This window comes from Ruditapes philippinarum, unplaced genomic scaffold (genome assembly GCF_026571515.1).
Source record: "Ruditapes philippinarum isolate M1 unplaced genomic scaffold, ASM2657151v2 ctg966_1_1_1_1, whole genome shotgun sequence".
NCBI classification, from domain to species: Eukaryota; Metazoa; Mollusca; class Bivalvia; order Venerida; family Veneridae; genus Ruditapes; species Ruditapes philippinarum.
In genome coordinates, this window is record NW_026855524.1 from 74485 (window position 1) to 98953 (window position 24469).

At 34.0% G+C, this 24469-nt stretch overlaps 1 protein-coding gene across 1 annotated transcript; it reads left to right on the plus strand.

The window, feature by feature from the left end:
- Positions 1–16229: 16229 nt before the first annotated feature.
- Positions 16230–20850, plus strand: LOC132743612 (UPF0696 protein C11orf68 homolog). Its single transcript, XM_060732146.1, has 3 exons — positions 16230–16317; positions 18625–18767; positions 20081–20850. Exons 2-3 carry the CDS (start codon positions 18628–18630, stop codon positions 20613–20615), a joined length of 675 nt encoding a protein of 224 aa, XP_060588129.1. The 5' UTR covers positions 16230–16317; positions 18625–18627; the 3' UTR covers positions 20616–20850.
- Positions 20851–24469: the final 3619 nt, after the last annotated feature.

Sequence of the window (24469 nt, forward strand, 5' to 3'; positions counted from 1 at the left end):
ACCACTAAGCCAATTTCATCCAAACTTCACAGGAATGTTCCTTTGGTGGTCACAAATTGTTCAAAGAATTTAATTCCATGCAGAACTCTGGTTGCCATGGCAACCGAAAGAAAAAACTTTAAATATCTTCTTTTAAAAAACCATAAGAGCTAGAGCTTAGATATTTAGCATAAAACATCTTCTAGTGAGTGTCTACCAAGTTTGTTCAAATAAAAGCCCTGGGGTCAAAATTGGCCCCACCCCAGGGGGTCATTGATTTTCCCTATATGCATATAGTGAAAACTTAAAAATCTTCTTTTAAAGAACCTAAAGAGCTAGAGCTAAGATATTTAGCATGAAACATGTTCTAATGGGTGTCTACCAAGTTTGTTCAAATAAAAGCCCTGGGGTCAAAATTGGCCCCGCCCCGGGGGGTCATTGATTTTCCCTATATGCATATAGTAAAAACTTAAAAAATCTTCTTTTAAAGAACTCAAAGAGCTATGGCTAAGATATTGAGCATCAAACATGTTCTAATAGGTGTCTACCAAGTTTGTTCAAATAAGAGCCCTGGGGTCAAAATTGGCCCCGCCCCGGGGGGTCATTGATTTTCCCTATATGCATATAGTAAAAACTTAAAAAATCTTCTTTTAAAGAACTCAAAGAGCTATGGCTAAGATATTGAGCATCAAACATGTTCTAATAGGTGTCTACCAAGTTTGTTCAAATAAAAGCCCTGGGGTCAAAATTGGCCCCGCCCCAGGGGGTCATTGATTTTCCCTATATGCATATAGTAAAAACTTAAAAAATCTTCTTTTAAAGAACCCAAAGAGTTAGAGCTAAGATATTTAGCATGAAACATGTTCTAATAAGTGTCTACCAAGTTTGTTCAAATAAGAGCCCTGGGGTTAAAATTGGCCCTGCCCCGGGGGGTCATTGATTTTCCCTATATGCATATAGTAAAAACTTAAAAAATCTTCTTTTAAAGAACTCAAAGAGCTATGGCTAAGATATTTAGCATCAAACATGTTCTAATAGGTGTCTACCAAGTTTGTTCAAATAAAAGCCCTGGGGTCAAAATTGGCACCGCCCAGGGGGTCATTGATTTTCCTTATATGTGACATCAGAGTTCCAGATAACGTGCGTATCGGCGTATTTTACGCTTCAAAATCAACTAAATACGCACCATATTGCAAATTTCTTGCGTTCATTTACGCATGCTATAAATTAAATAAAGAATGAAAAATTGAAGTGTATTTTGTGTGTACTTTCATTTTCGAAACAGCCGATTCGGTTTCCGTTTAACAGTTGACTGTGTTTCTTTTGCCAGTTTAATACCCGAAAAAATAACTCCAACTATTTTTCATTCTGTAAACCAGTCAAATTACGTCTTTATCGCATAGGCGCTTGGTAAAATGTGTTGCTTGATTTCCCTAACAATTGCAAGCGTTTATTTATAAAGACTTACATCATGGCTGCTTAGGAAAATTGACAATTTTTTTAACACGACTGAGTTGCCTGCTAAAACAGGGTCTTTCAAATAGAAAGACCCTGGCTAAAACAATAATTATTGTAAACCCAATTGTTGAAGACATTTTAGATAGTGTATAATTATTTAAAGTGAAAAGGGCGCACATAACTGTGAATCGCAATACAACACTTTGAAATTGGGAAAAAAAACATCCGTGGCTGCAAATTTCAGGTATTGAAATGTGAATGAAATATTTGACTTGTCATAAATTTAAAGCTGGCATTGTATGGGCTAATGAATGTGCAATAAATATACAAAAATCGGCAATTGACAGGTGATTATTTGTAACGTTATTGTTTATAAATTGTCACCGATTTTTGTTGTAAACAATGTTAAATAAAATTAAGAATATGGTAAAGGCCTTATGGCTGAAGCCTTAATATCAGAGAATGGTCATTATGGTAATTACCCCCAGTGCCAAAAAATTATCTGGAACTCTGATGTGTATAGCAAAAACTTAAAAAATCTTCTTTGAAATAACCCAAATAGCTAGAGTTAAGATATGAAGCATGAAACATCTTTTAGTGAGTGTCTACAAAGTTTGTTCAAATAAAAGACCTTTGGTCAAAATTGGCCCCGCCCGGGGGATCATTGCTTTTCCTTATATGTGTATAGCAAAAACTTGAAATCTTCTTTGAAAAAAACCAAATAGCTAGAGTTTAGATATTAAGCATGAAACGTCATCTAGTTAGTGTCTACAAAGTTTGTTCAAATAAAAGCCCTGGGGTCAAAACTGGTCCGGCCCCAGGGGTGTCATTGTTTTTAACTATATGTGTATAGTAAAAACTTAAAAAAATCTTCTTTTAAAAAGCCCAATGAGCTTAGATGTTTAGCATGAAACATCTTCTTATGGGTGTCTACCAAGTTTGTGCAAATAAAAGCCCTTGGGTTAAAATTGGCCCTGCAACGTTGGGGGGTGGGGGTGGGGGGGGCTATATACAGGTGAGCGACCTGAGGGCCATCATGGCCCTCTTGTTATGCAGTTTATTTTGTTTTCATTATTATAACTTATCTTAGCTCTTCCATCAAGTCAGAATATTGTAAGTTACAATTTTTCGAAGTGGAAATTTTTGTCATGACCCACATGTTGGCATTGGTCAACCTTTTTGGTTAACCTTTTGTTTATGGTCATTAACTTCAGTACAAATAAAACTATATTATAACATTGAAACTTCATATATGGATACACCCTGTAAAGTTCTACCTGTCCCACTGAGGTCAAATGGTCAAAGCCACTGTGACCTTTGATAGGTAATAAGTTAAGGTCAATTTTTGGCCGGGTTGCACTGGTGCAAACCCGGGTTATAGTATGGTGAATGTTGGGCGGCGGGCGGGGCAAAAACTTTCGTAACAGTTTTCTCAGCAACTACTTATCACAGCCTTTTAATATTTGGTATACAGCATCAACACATGGTCCCATACTGTGGGATTTGATTTCAGGTCTGTCGCTCATCCACTTCCTGTTTGCTGACCTAGTTAAATTTTGGACATTAATGGTCAAAAGCAGGAAATTTTCGTAACAGTTTTCTCAGCAACTACTTATCACAGCCTCTTGATATTTGGTATACAGCATCAACACATGGTCCCATACTGTGGGATTCGATTTCAGGTCTGTCGCTCATCTACTTCCTGTTTGCTGACCTAGTTAAATTTTCTACATTAATGCTCAATGGTAGGAAATTTTCGTAACAGTTTTCTCAGCAACTACTTATCACAGCCTTTTGATATTTGGTATACAGCATCAACACATGGTCCCATACTGTCGGATTCGATTTCAGGTCTATCGCTAATCTACTTCCTGTTTGCGGACCTAGTTAAATTTTGGACATTAATGGTCAATGTTAGGAAATTTTCGTAACAGTTTTTTTGGCAACTACTTATCACAGCCTCTTGATATTTGGTTTACAGCATTAACATATGGTCCCATACTGTGGGATTCGATTTCAGGTCTGTCGCTCATCCACTTCCTGTTTGCCGACTTAGTTAAATTTTCAACATTAGTGGTCAATAGTAAGAAATATTTGTAACAGTTTTCTCAGCAACTACTTATCAAAGCCTCTTCATATTTGGCACACAGCATATGGTCTCATACCGGGGGATTGGATTTCAGATCTGTCCCTCCTCAACTTCCTGTTTGCCAACTTAGTTAAATTTTCAACATTAATGGTCAATAGTAAGAAATTTTCGTAACAGTTTTCTCAGCATTTACTTATCACAGCCTCTAGATATTTGGTATACAGCATCAACACATGGTCTCATATTGTGGGATATGATTTCAGGTTGCTCATCCACTTCCTGTTTGCCGACTTAGTTAAATTTTCTACATTTATGGTCAATGGTAGGAAATTTTCGTAACAGTTTTCTTGGCAACTTCTTATCACAGCCTCTTGATATTTGGTATACAGCATTATCACATGGTCCCATACTGTGGGATTTGATTTCAGGTCTGTAGCTCATCCACTTCATGTTTGCCGACTTAGTTAAATTTTGACATAATTAATGATCAATAGATAGTAGGAAATTTTCGTAACAGTTTTCTCAGCAACTACTTACCACAGCTTCTTGATATGTGGTTCACAGCATTGACATGTGGTCCCATATTGTGGGATTCCATTTCAGGTCTGATGCTCATTACCAACTAAGTTAAATTTTCAACATCAATGGTCAAGACAGTGGTAGAAAATTTAAGTAACATCACAGCCTCATGATATTTTGTATACATATGCAACCCGGCCTTTTCTGTCTTTGACCCATTTTCTCCTCGAAAAGGTCGCAAACCCATTATGTTAGTTTTGTCATGGCGCGGCTCATTTCACAATGTTTAATATCAAATGCATGTATATTCACTTTAAACTTGGAATGCTTGTTCACTGTAAAATTTGGAATGCCTTTTTAAAAGACAGATAACGTTGATATGCGTTCTTGCATTATCTTTTATATTCATAATTTTCTAAAAACCATCACAGACATTCACTTCAAACTTGAAATACTTGTTGAATATCAAGGCATAAACATCTGGGGAACAGTTTATCAGAATTACACCCCCTTTTGTACTTGCTTTTGTCATACTATAAAGTACTGAGAAAAATGGAGTTGCATGATCTTTGGACAGCTCTTGTTGTATTTTAGTACTTAAAACATTTTCAGCTCACATGGTGTTTAAGGATGAGCGATAAATGGATAACTAAAAGTCTGAAATATTTGTTCAAATTTGGGTTTGAGTGGTCACATAGTAATTGTTTCATTATCAAGCTTTGACAGATTTTTTTTCTCCATGAAATCTTGGACTTACACAAATCATCAATAGGAAAATGCTTTTAATGCTGTGGAGGTCACAATTTGGATAAAATGTTTGTTTTATGATTGAAATGGATGAACGTTGTCAGGTTGGAGTTTAGAAGCAGACCATCTAGTCACATGAAATATTTCTTTCTGAACTTGTTCAGAATATTTGTTTGGTGATTCAATGGTCTGGTTTAGAAATATAGATCGTCAGGGGTAAAACATAGGTTATAAGGTAAAATTGCTTTAAAATTTTTAATCACTTTACATGTCACAGATTCAATTAGCTCTATATCTTTGTCACATAATGTACTAATAAATAGTATCAGACATGGATCATCTGATAGTCAAAAATAAAGTCACCTAGGTAAACTTTGTTTATCATTCTGATTAACTTTGACTAATAGGGCTCGAACCCATGATCTTTGCCTCTCAACCCAGAGATCATGGGTTCGAGCCCTACTCACGACCATGTTTCCCCATATGACACCAGTACTGGTTGGTTCCATGAAGCGGACTCAAAAGTGATAAATATAATTTGTAGGAACTTGTTTGGCAATCGAGCTTAAATAAATATGTTTAAACCAACTTTGACTTACACTTACTGAGCAGATATTTTGATCAAATTCAAATATAGAATGTCATGTGTTAAAATTATTTCAGTGCAAGACTAAAGAAAGAAATTCTTCTACTACTTTTCATAATAAATTTATACTCTTTCTCTGTAAACTTAAAGTTAAAGGTAGTTAAACTGTCACTAAGGTGAGAGAATACAAGGCTATCATGACCATCTTGTTAAGTTATATAATTTAATGCTTTTGTTTGTGCAATAGAATAATTTTTGGTGACTGTTTACTGTAACAGTTACTGTATGTTTCTTATGTTAAGCAATAAATGAATATATATATGTTAAATTTGCAGTTTGCTTTATTCCTTCTATAGATTCAATGATGAATCAAAGTCTATTATAAACACTTATTTCATAGGAATTGACCACTCATCAGAGGAAAATAACTCCCTGCATAATATGTAAATAATTATGTATATACATGTGCTACTAAACGCTCAATTGCAGAACGACTCTATATTTAAATGGAATTTGTCTACTACAGTCATAACTTAGTCATATATATACATGTAAATTTATATTTACAGTGAAAACACACTTTTAGCTCGACTATACGAAGTGTATGGAGAGCTGTCCTACTCACCCCGGCGTCGGCGTCCAGATTTCAGATTAAAGTTTTGGTGCAGTAAAATATTTTTCACTATAACTTTGTCATTTCTTAAGGTATCAACTTCAAACTTCAAATATATGTTTCTTTTCGTAAACCACATCTTATGTGACAAGGTTTCATAACTCTAGCACCAATATTTTCAGATTTATCTCCCCTTGAACTTAGAATTTTCCTTAAAAAATACTATTTTTTACTGCTACTTCTTTATTTCTTAAAGCAGCACGCCTCCAGATTCATGGTAACTTTCATGAAAATTTTGAAAATGTATCTGAATGTTTAATATTGTGAATCAACCAAAAGGAAGCCATTTACACATTTTCAATGGCACTTACAACCCAGTAAATTACCAAAAAGTGGTCTAAATATGCATAAACAGCCCTTACTGCGTTAGTAACGCAGTAGAAATATAGTTGTAAATACTGAAAAATCAGTCATTAATCGCACAGAACATGTAAGATATAACTTGAATCTTGAATCTTTTTACTTTCCTAAAGATTGAGTACATTTTCCTTAAGTTTGATTTAATTGTAATATTTTGAGTCATCTGGAGGCATGCAGCTTCAAGGGATCAACCTCATACTTCAAATATTTGTACCGTATCATCATCCCCATCTTATGTGACAAGGTTCATAACTCTAGCACCAATATTTTCAGATTTATCTCCCCTTGAACTAAGAATTTTCCTAAAAAAATACTAATTTTTACTGTTACTTCTTTTTTCTGAAGGGATCAACCTCATACTTCAAATATATGTACCTCATCATCATCCCCATCTTATGTGACAAGGTTCATAACTCTAGCACCAATATTTTGAGATTTATCTCCCTTTGAACTTAGAATTTTCCATAAAAAATATTATTTTTTACTGTTACTTATTTATTTCTAAAGGGATCAACTTCATACTTCAAATATATGACCTTATCATCATCCACATCTTATGTAACAAGGTTATAACTCTAGCACCAATATTGCAAGAATTATCTCCTCATAAACTTAGATTGTTTTACTAGAAAAATGTTATTTTTTACTATAACTTTTTTAGTTTTAAAGATATCTAACTCAAACTTCAAATACTTATTCCTCATCATCAATTACATTTTATGTGACAATGTTCATACCTGTTGAAGCAATATTTACAGATTTATCTCTCTTTGAATCAGGATTTTCTTTAAGAAATATTATAACTTCTTTACTTTTTAAGGTATCTACTTCAAACTTTACATATATATTTCTTATCATTACACACATGTTGTGTGGCAAGGTTCATAACTCTAGCATGACTATTTCTAGAATTATTCCCCTTGGTCTTGGAATTTATGTTAACAAATGTTATTTTTTTACTATAACTTAATACATAAATATACATAATTGATTGTTCTTTCATAGTTTTGTCTTCCTTACTGCATCCAGTATTTTATTAGTCGGGCTTCGCTGTCTCCTGTGACAGCTCTTGTTTTAATTGTATAGATGTTATTTATGAAGCATTCCCCTAGCTGCCATTTTTAGGGTCATTCCTAATACTTATATATTCTCAATCACAATTTCTACCATCATTGTACATACGCTCAGGGCTCACGCTGTTGGTCGCCATAGTCGCCATTTGCGATTATTTTATAAGATTGGCGATTATTTTTGCATTTTGGCTACAAAATCTGGCGATTATTTTTTACTTCCAACAGTGTTTATATAAGGTGTAAAAATCGATAATGAATGCAGTAGACCCAATTAACACCAGCGGGGTGCATTTAATTGAGTGTCAACTTTTTACCGGTCACGTGCTGCTAACTATTGTGCTGCTAACTATTGCCCGAGGTGATAAAATACATGCGAGATGTATAATTGTATAAGTACTTTAAAGATATTGTCCAGCATTTATAATAGCCATCAAATATCCGTCAATTAGCCACAAAAATCGTTTTAAAATTGATAAACTGGATATTGACTTACCCAAAATTTACCGTGAATTCCAGTAATTGCAAATTTTGATTTTTTTTGTTTTAAGCTACTTGACTAAATCGCCAGTGGAAAACAATGGTAAAATATTTAAAAAGTATTAAATTCCAAACAACTATTTGCACAACAACCAAAATTGTGAATATTTCTTCAGAAAACAGGAAAAATCCGATTGTCACATATTTTCGCGACACCGATAATTTCGATATTTATTTAAAGGTGAAATAAGCTATGTTCTGTTTAAAAATCTTTACTACTATGGCAGAAAATTTGTATTACATTGGTGATGATGATATTTTTCAGTAAATTATTCAGAAAAAAGGCTGCATTCTGTGAATGAGTTTGCAAACTTGTGTTATTTCTATAGGCTAATATGACCTAGATCTACTCCAGTTCCTTGTGAAATGTGGAAATTGACAGTGGTTATAGCTGACAAAATTTGATTAGAACAAACAAAAAAAGTTGTCTGATAACAGCATTATGTAAAGTTATAATGAATCTTTAATATTATTGTTATACATTAATTATACTAATTATAACGTTTTTATTCTGTTCTATAAAAACAATTAAAGTTGTGGTTCTATTTAAAAAAAGGTAGTTATCAATATACACAAATGTATCAGTTTATTTGAGAATCCTTATAAAACTGAAAGATATAAATGTAATGTTTATTTAATCAACTGCTTATGTTGTTAATCGCTAATTCGTGAATAGTCCGCTGAACTTTTGGCTATTATTTTTTTAAGTTAAAATTATTGGCTATTATTTTATTTGAGCCAGTGTGAGCCCTGTACGCTGATAAAATCCTTCTAGACGATCTACATATCAATGCCATAATGTCATAATAATTTACATTAACATAAGATAAAGAATATGTCAACTCACCAGAATCAAAATTTTACCTTGCTTTTTCATATTTAATCAGTAATATACTTATTTCATATACAATAATTTCTTAAAGCATCATCTCCTGCACCACATACTGAATTTGACCAAACTTTACAGGTATGATCCTTTGATCCCTAGTGGCCCTGAGATCTACAAAAGTTATATAAATGGTTCCAGTCTGATACATAAAGCATTCACAAGAGCTAAAAATAGACTTTAAAAACCTTTTTCATCTTGTTTTGCATAAAGCATGCAGTGACCCTCTATTAAAGTTATATAAATCTTGCAACTGGCTTACTGGGGTCACGTTAGTTATATAGACTTCATAGGAAAATACATTAAAGTCTTCTTTTGTGAAACTGCAGAGCCTGGACCTAGATATTTGGCATGAAGCATTGCACTGTGGACCTACAACAGTTGTTTAAGTCATGCCCTTTTGGAAAAAAATGGCCACAACCTTGGGCTCACTTGCTGCCACTGGGATCACTTGCTTTATAAAGTCTTATATAGGAAAATACATTGTAAGGTTTCTTCTCCAAGACTGTCAAAAATGACCACTCTTAAGTGGTCACTTAGTTAACCCTTTACCTCATATATACGCGAAACAACGCACTTTTGACCCCCCCCCCCTCTTTAAGGGCTCAAATAGTGAAAAATGTCCTGTTTGGGCCCCAATTTTGAGATGTCCCCTCATTGCCATGGTAATTAAAGTCTGAGCATGTTGTTACAAATACAATGGTCCAGATAACATTTGTACCACGTTTGATTAGTATTGAAGCAGTTTTTATAGTTTTATTGTAATGGGTTACTTTTCACTGAAAACGGCCATTTTTCACAAAATGCTCACGAAGTTATGGGTTTACATAGACCTATATAGTAAAAATATCTTTTAACTTCATCTCAAAAACTACAATGCCCAGGGTGGTTCTTTACAAAAGTTATATAAAATACCCCTTGGTTCAATATTGGCTCTGCCCCTTTGGTCATTTATATAGACATATATAGGAAAATACAGTTATGCATAGCCTAGTGAACTTCTGCAGAGCTCATGTCATGTCCCTTTGGTCTAAAATTGGCACTGTCCTTGGGACATAGACTTGTATTATATAAACAATTAAAATTCTTTTCAGAAACTACAATGTAGCATTGCCTAGTAGACCTTAGATTTTAGTTTTTAGCTCACAAGAACCAAAGTTTAGTCTTTTATTATAAGGTAGTCTTTTAACAAATTTGCTCAGATTAATTTGATTGGCCCATTTAAGGGGCCGCTAAAGTTAAAATATTCTTCTACTGAATTAATTGATGGAGATAGATAAGATAAGATAAGATAGTTTATTAAAGTCTCATCATCATATACAATATTTAAACAATACAAATATAAAACCTATGACATTGTACATAAATGCCACTCATAGATGAGTTATAAGAAACTATACATAACTTTACAACAAAATCTAACATACAGGACATATCTACAAAGTTACTTAAAATTAAAACCAAGTATTTTTTTCTGTTTTTAAAAAATAATGAAGAGTGTTGAGACAACCAGACTGTATTTATTTTAGTTGAAATTCTGTGTAGTTTGTGTTGATATTGCTGGTTGTAAGATTTGAATGGTTACAGCAGTGTTCAAGTTTACAGTGTTCCGAGAAACGCCCAGTTATATGCAGATCCTACACACATCCGAATGTTCATCCAAACACAGACGCTTGTGGTTTGGAGCTCAAAACGCCTTTAAAATCCAAATAAAATGCATATTTGTCAATCCCAGGACATGTACTGATCATATATATCAAAAAATCTTAATATATGCCGTTTTGAAAAAAAATCATATTTCAACAACTATAATAATACACAAGATAAAAATGTTCGCCGGAAAAAATCCGCACCCCTACCGTCATAATCACCATGTATTTTAATCCATTTCCAATATTTTCACATAATCCTTTGGTCCATCGACACAGAAGATATAATTCTTCACGATGATGGTCAATTTTAAACTTCAGCGGTAATATAAACAACGCAACAGCCGAAATAAACATCAATATTATCGCCGTTTTTTTTCAACGACAAAATCTTTCGATAAATTCAATGGACCAGACGGCTATGAACGAAGCTATCCGATTATGTGGCCCCAGCTTTGCCGTGTGCAAAATGTGCAGCGCTTTTAAGTTTGGGAACCACATAATCGGATAGCTTCGTTCATAGCCGTCTGGTCCATTGAATTTATCGAAAGATTTTGTCGTTGAAAAAAAACGGCGATAATATTGATGTTTATTTCGGCTGTTGCGTTGTTTATATTACCGCTGAAGTTTAAAATTGACCATCATCGTGAAGAATTATATCTTCTGTGTCGATGGACCAAAGGATTATGTGAAAATATTGGAAATGGATTAAAATACATGGTGATTATGACGGTAGGGGTGCGGATTTTTTCCGGCGAACATTTTTATCTTGTGTATTATTATAGTTGTTGAAATATGATTTTTTTTCAAAACGGCATATATTAAGATTTTTTGATATATATGATCAGTACATGTCCTGGGATTGACAAATATGCATTTTATTTGGATTTTAAAGGCGTTTTGAGCTCCAAACCACAAGCGTCTGTGCATCCAAACACTATACCCTTGATATAATAAATCGCTGGAATCTTAACACTATTTGAAACAAATAATGTTACATATGTCGCTGCTTTCTTTAAATAAGTAATAAGTATATAGAGAAAGCATTGATATGTATATCATGTATATACATAACTGCATTATTATAAAACATATGTTTACCCTTTTTAAAAACGAAGATATCTTTTCCTTTCCGGGGCATATATTAATTTAAACACATTTTATTCGTCGTATACATGAACAAATTTTACAAAGCATTTAGAATCTACTATCAATACAAGAAAGGATTAGATCTAGATTGGAAGTAAAAAAGTGTTTTCCAATATATAAGTATTGTTTGAAGCGAATAATTGGTTTAAACATATTTATTTTGGCTCGATTGCGAAACAAGTTCTTGCAACTTATATTGATCACTTTCGTGTCCGCTTCCTGGAACCAACCAGCACTGATCTCATGTGAAGAAACATGGTTGTGACCCGAGTAGGGCTCGAACCTATGATCTCTGGGTTGAGAGGCAGACACCTTAACCACTAGGCCACCGCTTCCCTTAAGCGAATAATTGTGTCATGTGTTGACGAAGAAGGCTGTTCTGTTTCATCTAACATCGCAGATTAAGAAGATACTGAGCCTTAATTGTTAGATACATAGATATAAATTAATTATTTAAAACACTATATGCTCATGAGTTCAGATGCAAAGAAAAATAAGATAGAAACGAAGAACCAGGTTTGCATTATCACCATTGTAGAAAGATCTGTTGTAGTTGAAATACAAATACAAGCAACGAACAATGTAGCTATGTGCAATGTCAATCATAAATAATGAATTTTCTATTTTTAGTAACAGAAACCTTGACCCTTGGGGAATAAAAGCCAGTCCATGTGAGGTCTTTATAAAAACTTGCTTTACACCAAATTTCATAAAAATAAGTTATTCAAAACTCTAGTTATTGACCGTAAACCTATTTTCTATTCTTAGTAACAGTGACCTTGAACTTGACCTTAGCAGGACCAAAAGCAATCAAAAACAAGATATTTACATATGCTTGCTATACACCAAGTTTAATTGAAATATTTCATTCTTTACTCTAGTTATTGACTGTAAACAGATTTACTATATGACCTTGACTCTACAGGACCCAAAAAACAGGCAGATGAGCTGGCAGGCGTGCAACAAACTAGATAGTTTCCGGTCAAAAACTATATAAAGATGGTTAAATGCTGCAGTTGTGATTAAAAGGATATCACTGTAATAATTACATTACAAAATTTACATTTATGAAAAAAGGGCCATAATCAGGTAGAAAAAATATCCACTTACAAAACCCTGACAATATGCGTAAGGACACTGTCTTGATGACAAAACTTTTGTGAAAGTTTGAACAAAATCCCTTGAGAAATGTAGAAGTTGCGCGCATAAGAAATTGCTCACTATATAGATCTAGCTTATGTATATATATAAGGAAAAAAAAACAAAGGGCCATAATAACGTAAAAAATGATCCACAAAACCCCTATAATATGCATCAGGGCACTTGATGACAAAGCTTCTGTAAAAGTTTGGTCAAAATCCCTTGAGAAATGTAGGAGGATTTGCCAACAGAAGAAATTGTTCACTGCATATTCTTTATAAGGAGAAAAAAAACTAAGGGCCATAATGAGGTCAAAAATTACCCGATCATAAAACCCTGATAATATGCGCCAGGGCACTTGATCTGTGAAAGTTTGGTTAAAATCCCTTAAGAAATGTAGAGAAGAAATTGTTTACGTCCGCTCGCCCGCCAACATACCCCAATCTAATAACCAGTGTTTTTCCTTCGGAAAACCTGGTTTAAAATGACCAGTGATTTAATCCTTATATATTTGATAATTTTGGCTAAGTAAAAGCGATTTGACTTTTCAAGACATTTGTGAATTGCAAGAAATACTTTCTCATTATCTGTATCTGTTTCCAAAAAGAAGTATTTAATTTGATGATTAAGCTAGAATAACTTGTAAGATGAAAGTTTGTCATGATATATCATCCACATAAAACTCTTTAGGGGCAACACAGAGAAAACTTGAGATCACAGGTCCCGCTGTAGGTTCGTTCCTCACTCGGGTCGAAATCTTTCATGTGAGGAAGCCATACAGCTGGCTTACGGAAGGTCGGTGGTTCTACACAGGTGCCCGCCCGTGCCTGAAATAATGCCCGAAGGGCACCTGGGGTCTTCCTCCACAAATAAAAGCTGGAAAAAATCGACGAAAAAATCTCGGCGGGACGCTCTAGGATTAGGCCCGACTTGAGTGTACGGTCGCCCATATGGACTTTCCGGCGGCAACCTTTAATACACGCATTGAAAAAAAAATATTAAAAAAAAATTAAGTAAAAAACATTTTTGATTAAATTTATTTTAAATGTTCAAGTTATAAACGGAAAAAATAAATCATAACATAACGTGGTTCGAACTCTGGAAGCTCTGTAACATTTTTTAAAGGAACGAGTTTGAGTTGGTTACGACTAGATTCAAAAGAAATCTCATGCCACTTCAGGCATAAGTAACAAGTTTGGTTAGTTGCATCCGATATAATACAAGCTACGTACCTCTTACTGAACTATCTCGATAGTTTCTTGTACAGTTATCGAAGTTTTCATCACTGTAATAATAGTGGACGGATGAAAGTCATAATAATTTTTCCAGTGAGAGACGATTAAGGGCAAATTTCAACTTTCACGTTACAATTATACTTTTGTGGGCTTTCTCAAATTATATAACTCATCTGAGATCGGAGTCTGGATAAAGTGTGATCCCTCAGAAGCATTAATCACAATGAAATAACATGAAAATATCCTACTCGGTTTGATTGAGTCCGTACATGAGGGAAATTGAAAAGTTCAACAACCCTCAAGCCCACTTGCACCGACCCCAGCGGTACTCAATTTTAAACACTTGAATGAGCAGCAATCAATGACCCCGGACCAGAAAAATATAACAACACTGAAGTGAAGTACAGGGCATTTTTTTCAACTGCCACACATCACTTGACACCTGCATGCTTTTGTGAAGTTTAAAAATCGAGATAAAGTGTGATCCCTCGGAAGCATTAACCAAAACAATACAAATTACTTGAAAATAGCAGACTCAGAAGACAAGAATACGCAAAAGTGTTTCAGAACTAGAAAGGTTTATCGGATATTATTGTAAAGGATTCCAAATTTGAGGTGAATGTTCAGTATGCTGGAAAAGACGCCGGAGTGTTCCTTCGTTCATTTAAGTGTTTGACCTCTAAAATAATCGTTCAATATGTCCGCCTTTGTCTTCTTGTCTTCAGTTAGCATATCATCCTCTTGCTGAGGCATATTGTGTCTTTAAACTAAGAAGCTCAAAGACTGAACCTTTTCGAAACAGCAGAGGCATGATTAACGTTGCTTTTATAAAGGACAATGTTACATGCTAAAGAATCTCAGCACACGACATAAAAGTTTCATACAAGAAGACTTGAAAATATATGGAAAAGGTGATCCCGCATGATTGAGACTGTACATGAGGAAAAATGCGACAGCCCTCACATCCGCTTGCACCAGCTTTTACTATATAAGTCTATGTTAACTAAGTGACCACTTAGGAGTGGTCATCATTTTTGACAGTCTTGGAGATAAAAAATTGCAGACTCAGTTAAAAGTGCGATCCTCTTAAAATCTATATAAATAAATAAACCCAAGGGTTGAACCAATTTTGACCTAAATTATTACTGTTATCTGGAAAGTAAAGCATGTCAACTCACGCTTTTAATTAGATTTTTTTCTGTTTGCCAATCAAATTAATTTGAGCAAACTTCAAAAAAAATGTTATACAAAGTTTATGTAGTTTATGTAAGTTTAGTTTATTAATTCAGTAAATGTTTAAAAGTTTTTTTTTCAGTTTTAGCTGCCCCTAAAATGAGCCAATGAAATTAATATTCTGAGCAAATTTGATAAAAAAGACTACCTAAGGATGCTACAAAATTGAACCATTGTAACAGATATAGTTGTATTAACATACAAATAGATCTTATGATACTATAGGACTGCAATGTCTAGTCATGAATAAATCACACTTTCTTGCAGGCGCGTAGCTAGCCTATAAAGAATGTGGATTCAAAATAATCTAGGGAGGTCAGGGGGCATACCCCCCCCCCCCCCCTGAAAATTTTGAAATAAATGGTGCAATTTGGTGCGTTTTGGGGCCTCCGGAGAGCTTTCTTGACCAACGAAAATCCATTTATTTTAGCATAAAAATGGAGATGAATAGCTTTACTTTCGTTTATTTCAACTAGTCTACATTTCACAGCAAGTCTAACTTGCGGCCTTTGTTCTTTAAGAACTCGATGTAAACATTTGTTTACATTTCGAAAATACGGCGCGTGCAAACTTCCGACTTTGAAGAGCTGCAAAGGCCGACAACTTTTCAAAAAAAATACTACGGTATGGTGTACGATTTAGGCTATATGATTTATAAAGTATTCAGTGTGGTAATTATCAGATCTGGCGAACGCGGCTGAATTTCAAACCACATTTTTTTTACTAAAAAATTTTTGTTTTGTCAAAATAATGTGGATTCAGCTGCGTACTCGCGTATAGGCAGCTACGCGCCTGTCTTGTTTATTGCTTTGCACCCAATCTTATTACTATTTAGGTAAAACACACATACATATTACATTAAGAACGTCTTGAATAGTGTGAGAGTTTATAGAATAGTGAAAAATTGAGTTACGCCCCTTAGATTACATTACACCCTGGTCTGTTGCATAATATGTACCATCTATAACTTTTATTAAAAGTGAATTTGTCACTTTTATGAAAAAGTAAGTGCCTTTGCTGTAATTCCATATTTATTTAGTTCAGTAGCACAATATAAGTTTGCTGTACCTATTAGACTGAGTGATGAAGTATATAGTTCCAGGCAACTTTAGTAAAGACTGAGTTATATTATGTAACGTTAGTATGTAAATAATATCTCCGTCCTCCTTAAAAACCATTAGTGCTGTACTTAATGACATGGGTCTCTCTAGCTCGATTTTTCTTTACCATTCTATATCATATATATACAGTACAGACTATGTACAATGCGAAAGAAAAAAATCGAGTTTTTAAATTCTGTATGTAGATCTACGTATGGAGGCTATTCGTTGCCAAAAATCCAGCCTTGTTGATCTGAATTGAACTTTGTTAATGGACACAATACAACTTTGTATGTGAACTCCAATGTTGCATTCTTGGATTTAACATTGTAAACATGAATTTCAACAAAATACATTTTGTTAAACGACAAAACATTTAAAACCGTAGCAATACCAAGTGTTCGAATAATCTTTGTTCGTGTATACGCCGACAAAACAGAAGTTACTTTCTAAGCTTTACCTTGTACGCACATCGGAATAACTGTACAAGTTTGAGGTTTGAGGCAAGCCTTAAAATCATCTTTGTTTCCCACCAGTTAGGGTAGGGTAGGTTGGACGGTGAAATATTATTTTTGTGCAAAATGCTTTTTTTTCTTTCAAAATTATATGGAGTTCAAACAAATTGTGAATGAATATATAGACCAAGTAGCATCTGTTTAAAGATTATAACCATATTTTCAGTTTTATTCAACATATTTATTCCAGTTTGTAATTAAAAGCATGAGAAAGTTATAAAGATGTGATTCTCATTTACACTCTCTGTTTCCACATTGAGTTAAACAAAATTCTTATGCAATTTTTTGAGTAGCTGTGACTTTTGTGGGTTGGTAGCAGGATGGGAAACTAACAATATTATGTTTTAGGCCTAGTAAATTAACGATTTTAATGAAGTTTTGTTAAACGAAGAAGGATTCATATTTTAAACAAAGTTAGTTGATTAAATTATCTTTACTTGTTGACTGTCAAATTGGACCATAAAATAATCTGGAAATTTCCTCACACAAAACTTCTGTTGTAATTTCATCCAACCTTTATAGGAATTATCAGCACCAAGTCTAGTTTAGTAGTTATGCATATCGTCACTCGTCAGAGTTTTTCGGTTCAATTATTCCTGTCAGAGTAATGACCCTTAAATGATTTTTATTTTTAAAATTTGTTTGGACTAATTCTCTTATACCACTAATGCAAATTCATTAAAATTTAAGCTCGAGCTCAAGTACTTGTGGATCTTACAGGTTTTCCCGTTAAATGATATTTGTCTGAGTTATGGTCCTTGAATAAAAAAGACGCTTAAGCCGGTTTATCATTTTTGTGTCGCCATATACACAGAAGCTGGAAGATGCTTCAAAATATTGCTTCTTCATTGTCCGTGTGTCTGTCCATCACAAAACTTGTCCAGACTACTGCTAAAAAATACTGATGCAATTTCATCCAAAGAACCAAGTCTAATTGTGCATATCCTTTACATTTTAAAGTTTAATTATTTTTGTCAATGTTATTACCCTTTAATGATTTTTAAAGTTTTGTAACTACTTCTGTTATACTGCGAATGACATTTGAGTGAAACATTACAGGATTGATCGTTACCTCGAGTACTTGCATTATTTAACAGGTTATCGGGGTGAATTTATTTTTGCTGAGTTATGGCCCTTCTTTGAATGGAGTATTCTAATGTTGCTGGAAAGTTGTTTCCAAACCCATTTGCGGTTTGTTATGTACTCATCATTTATATAACATTTTATATGTATGTGCTGCAATAAAATTTGTTAAAACTAAAATTAAAAAAGCGTTTTTGGCCTGTTTATGATTTTTATGTCTCCTGCTACAGGCGCCTACTTCTATACAACTGGCCAGTCACCCCTCGTTGAATACAACTGCTTAATTGCCTATTATCAGGCGACACATGTGATCACTGATCGCCCTTGTTTTGTTTTCACGAAATATTTTTCCAAAACTAAGTGTCGTTTACCTTGAAGTTTATTTACTCCCAGTTACACTGCAAAATATATATTTCGTAGTTTTTGTCTAAAGATTATATGTAAACGTTTCCCATTGAAATAAATGAAAATCGCACTTACAACGAACGGAGATAACTGTCAGAATGTGACGCGATTGTTAAAATAATTATTTTCTATAAGTGAGACAGTATTCGACTTTCTTACTTATTAAATGTCATTCAAATCTAATCAGTTTTTTTATCATTTCGAGCAGATTATGGCAGCGAGGAACATCGACCTGTCTAATGACCAAATACCTGAGGATTGTACGAAAAGTGTTGTTTATTTGATGGGATCATCAAAAACAGATAAATTTGAAAAGTGGTTGAAAAGATATCCGCCATCCAAAGTAACAAAGTTTGTATAAATTTATTTTTCTAAATGAACACACGAATAACGCAGGCATGATGTAGAGTGCTTTCAGCATTGTAGAAATACTTAACGTTAAAGCAGCCCGCCTCCAGATGAGCCGAAATATTTAGAGAAAATCAGTATTGAAAAAAATGTACTAAAATTTAAGAAAGGTAAAAAACATTCATGATCCATGTTATATTTAACTTGTCATGTCCGATTTAAGACTGATTTTGCGGTACTTTATCATCATATTTCTACTGCGCTACTTACGAAGTAAAGGCTGTTTTTGAATATGTTGACCATTTTTTGGAAATTTTCTTGGATGGTACATATGTAAGTGCAATATGTAAATTGCTTTATTTGTTCACCTCACAATATTTTACTTTTAAAAACATTTCCAAAATTTTCATGAAAATTAACATGAATCTGGAGGCGTGCTGCTTATGCACAAGGTTTTCATATCAAGTTGTGACTGATTAAGTTAAAAAAGAAGAAAATTTATAAGAGGACATGTTTTCCACAGACACTTGGTGTTATTTGAAGTCGCCCCTTCTTGATCTGGGCCCCCTGAACTACAAACGCATCTAATTTAATTTTAAACCCCCGTAAAGTCCAAAATTTTTTTTTGCTTAAAAATTTCAAAATTTGTCAAAATTCCCCTTTTTGATAAATTTGTTTTTCGATATTTTGACGGCGAGATGAAATAAAAGCATGGGTAATTATATGAATTTTTCAAAACGTAGTTTAAATTTTGGTTTTTACCTTTTTTTTAGTAGGGATTTTTACCCTATACTAAAAATAAGCTCCCAAATTTAAAAACAACCAAATTTTTTTTGCCCTTAACATCTTTCAAAACCTCCGGACCCCGGTTAAATGCGGGCCCTTTTTTTTTTTGCAGATATAAAAAGTGGGGCCCAAAGGGCATTAAATGACTTTTTTTTCATAAACCCCTTGAAACAAATTCATCAGTAAATTTTAAATTGGGTTACACTCCAGTCATAAAATAACGAAATGTGGGCAATTTTTTAAAGGGGTTTTTCCCTTTAAAAATTTTTATGTAACCCAAATTTCCCCTTAAATTGGGAAAATGCATAAATCCCTTTCCTTTTCTGTCCACCCAAATTTATATATGTTGGTCAGAAAATATACAAAAGGGAAAGGGGCTGCCCGCATTGCCCTGTTATGAACTTTTTGCTTTTCTTTATTCTGTAATGTTTTAACAAAATGCTTATTTTCAAGTATCTTCAATATATAGCGATGTATATTTTAACTGATTTCTGATACTTGAGAAATATAGTGATGTAACTTTTTTATAGAGAGGATGGCTTTACTTGGATATATGTTAAAAACGTGGAGAAAGAGGTAGAATATGCAGGTGATGGAAAGAAGGACCTCGAAGGGCTTTGTAAAAGCTGGAAAGAGCATCAGAAATCGCAACTGCCTGTTAATTATGAAACTTTGAAGGAACTTGCAATAAAACATAATACTACAACAGGAAAATGGATTTTGTTTACTGATTCGGGTGGAAAAGTTGATCACCTTTGGTCACTTATGGCGGCGACAGTTGCTGCATACGATAATCCGTGCTACACTGCAAAAGTTAGTGCTTTTGATAAGGATATAAATCATGTTATATGTATCTATAACAAGGATTTTACAAACATGGACAAGGTTTTAGAGTCAGAGAAAGCCATTCGTAGAATGGGAATAAAATGTAAACTTCAGTATAAACCGGATGTTTTTACATACCTAGATATCTATGCCAAGAATAAATGGAACCTTAAACCATTCATCATGACAAGTCAGTATAACTTACTTACTCAGTCGTCAATTATTGAAAATGTCATGTGAACAGACCTGTAATACAATAAGAAGTATGCTTATGAAAAAAAACTATATTAAATATGCTTTTTACTGTTATAATGAGAAGGACCCCGCAGTAAAGTGGTTTGAAACACTTGTCCACTATTATAGATTTAAAGAAATTACACCCAACTAGACTACGAACCGGTCAGTCTATCTGCTCAGGTGCCAAATTGTGCCTGAAATAATGTATGCGGGACATATGAAACATGACCTTCCCCGTGTGATGACAAGCCATTGAAATTTATTGGCATATCTTGTTTAAACGATGTATGATGTATAAATTATCTTTTGTAAAACCTGTTATCATCGTTATTCGAATTTATAACAAGGTGTTTAAAAATAATTACGTTTTGTCAATTAATCATTATCCAAAGAATAGACAAAGACATATTTCATGAATTTATGTAAAACAATTGCTATTGTGTATTTAAAAGTTTTCTTTGCTTGTTATATTAATTTTCCTGTTTTATTGATTGTTGTTTTCGATGAGTTACCAAATAAAGTAAACAAAGACGTAAAACATGCTCTTTGTCCTTATTTTTAGCTACTATATCTTCTTGTATATGATATGGAGAACTATCCTACTCATCCGAGCGGCGCTGTCACACTCTTTGTTAAGTGTTTCGTACCACCCGACTTTCCCTATACACTGAGGTACAATTTGTAATCTTTGAAACTTAACATAGTTTTGAAGGTCATCATTCCTACATCTGGGCACGAGGACATAACTTAATACTTTAAATAAGATGAAGACCGTTTTTCGGCTAAGATTTTAACTCCATGGGCACGCAGATTCGGCTGATAGCTCCATAGACACGCAACTATTGCTGATAACACCATAGACATACTGCTATTGCTGATAACCCCATAGACATACTGATATTGCCGATAACTCCATATACATACTGCTTTTGCTGATAACTCCATAGACATACAGCTATTGCTGATGACTCCATAGGTTTTAAGCTATTGCTGATAACTCCAAAGACATACAGCTATTGCTGATAACTCCATAGACATACAGCTTTTGCTGATAATCCCATAGACATACAGCTATTGCTGATGACTCCATAGACATACTGCTATTGTTGATAACTCCATAGACATACTGCTATTGCTGATAACTCCATAGAAATACTGCTATTGCTGATAACTTCATAGACATGCTGCTATTGCTGATAACTCCATAGATTTGAAGCTATTGCTGATGATAACTTCATAGACATGGAGCTATTGCTGCTAATGCCATAGACATACTGCTATTGCTGATAACTCATTAGATATGCCTCTATTATAAACAGCTGATCTTAGTAATGAAGCTATCGATGAAGATTTTATTTTTTTCCAGTCACTAAGGAATTTTGGGTCCTTAGGTCTAACAATATCAAATGATTATCAAACATAAACAGGGGTACACCTCTCGGTGTGTTTTTTTTATAGATACCAAGGTTTGTGTACACATCTAGTGTTTTTGCCACATAGAACGACTTTTAACTCTTTCTGTCCGTATTGCCATTTTCAGCATTTAAAATTTCATCTTAATAAGGGAAATCATTTTTATAAATTATTATAATTATAACGTGAGTTATGCGGTCATTGCCGACATTTGTGACATAATTGTCATACTTTCAACTTCTATAGCGTATATTATTCACGTTGAAATACGGGTTTTATTTTTTTTATAAATACTTTATCACCATACTACATGGCGAATTTTTATTAAGTAAACTTCACAACGCGCCCTCGGTAATAAGCGTTTTTCGCTCAGCGCCCCCGCCATTTTAACTTGTTAATTTTCGACTTTTCGCTTGGCGGGGTCGCGGGGCGAAAGCACGAATGGCACAAATCAGCCACCATAGTTCTACGTAATCAGAATGACTAAAAAGTCTTTCAGAATAATCATCATTAACCGAGCTTGTTTCTGATGGACACTGATTTTCTGCCATTTTTAGTGAAGGGTCTTAATATTGGATGTAAATCAAATAGAGTGAAATAAGAATCCCTAAAGAAAGCCCAACGCGACAAATTGAAAACGCTACAGGCTCGGTTTGATTGAGCCTGTTCATGGACGGTACTGTCAAGTGCAAACTACCGTCCACGCCCCCTAGCACCGGCTTAAGCAGAATTCAACATTTAAGATGAACTGATAAAATTTAGAATTTTGTAACATCAGCAGATGTGTTCAAATGGCGGTTATCATGGAACCTTCAATGAAACGGCGAATGGTTCCCAAGTAAAAAAAATGCATGTGCCCTAAACGAGAAAACAATGGGCGGAACTAAATAAAATGGAATTTTGAAATGGGATCTGAGGTTATGAAGCCTGCATATCACAGATATAACGTCAAAAGACAAATTTGAAAAGCAGGCCTCATATCCTAAGGGTGATTCAACAGTATTCAAGTGAGGAATACTGGAACCACCCAATAAGAAAGATGCCGAATAGATAGAACTTAAATACCACAAGCACAACAATAATGTCGTGGTGAACGATCTTTATTGATCGGAAATATAACATCCCTGATTGAATGTACGGGGCGACTTTTAACAGCCTCCATGTGGCGATAAAATAGAGTGAAATAAGAATCCCTAAAGAAAGCCCAACGCGGCAAGATTGAAAATGTTGCAGGCTCGGTTTCAATTCAATATTCACATATGTAGAAAAATACAATTTTTAACAGCTCTTTTACAAAAAGCAACAAACGAAAGAACGAAAAAAATGCACCAGTTTGGGCATTTGACATGTTCTTGAAACTTTTCGCGATCCGTTAAAAACTGTTATTCATATATCAGCTATCAACGTTAGTATTGGCCTTGTACTGAAACATTTCTATAAAACTTGTTTGGTGCGTAATAATACATAACTTTTAATCGTTATAAAGACATTTTCCTGTCGGTCTTCTAGCTTGCCATTTTTTTAAAAATATTAACAGATACTCAACGTTTTAATTTTTTTCTTTTCGAAACACTTCCTCCTTGTTTGTCAATGAGCGAAAAGAATTAAAACGTATACTTCAATAGTTTCTCGTCTGAATTCAATGATAAGTTTTGTTATCAAAATGATTATTGCTCAAATAAGATAACTTTCTTTTTGTTGCTCAGATATTATAACTTTCTTTTTGTCTAAGCAAGTCATACTGTCTGCCATTGATTGTTTGTATTTATCATATGACTTGTTTATATTACTTAATAAAGAATATTGAATCCTAAATATGCGAATAAAACAGTAAATTTCCGATTGAAAGATCATTGTCTGGACAGTGAACGTGGCCGAGATCATACTATAGCCATGGCACTTTCTTATTTTCTTGCATATCAGACAGGATTATCTACCGTTTCCACCGGTGCTAGAAAACTCTGTCTTACACCCCCATGTAAGACAAGTCGCGTGCGTTAAATGACGTCATTGACGCGCGCCTTTTATGAATGAATTGTGTTCTTAGGATGACGTCATTTTTCCGTTATGAATGAAGTTGTATGTTCATACGCTACTATAAGAAAAAAGTGCGTAATGAGAATATCAGTTTTCATAATTTCTGTTCCGAAAATGATTGACATGCAATATGCAAGAAAAAGAATCAAACACTGGCTGTCGGTGCAGACGGGAATATCTAGCTCTCGGGTAACTGTTTAGCAGAAACTCGGCAGAGCCTCGTTACCGCTGTAAACAGTTACCCTCGAGCTAGATATTCCGGTCTGTACCGGCAGCCGGTGTAAGATTCTTATAGTCGTCAACGAACTATATATATATATATATATATATATATATATATATATATATATATATATATATATATATATATATATATATATATATATATATATATATAGAGGATATTC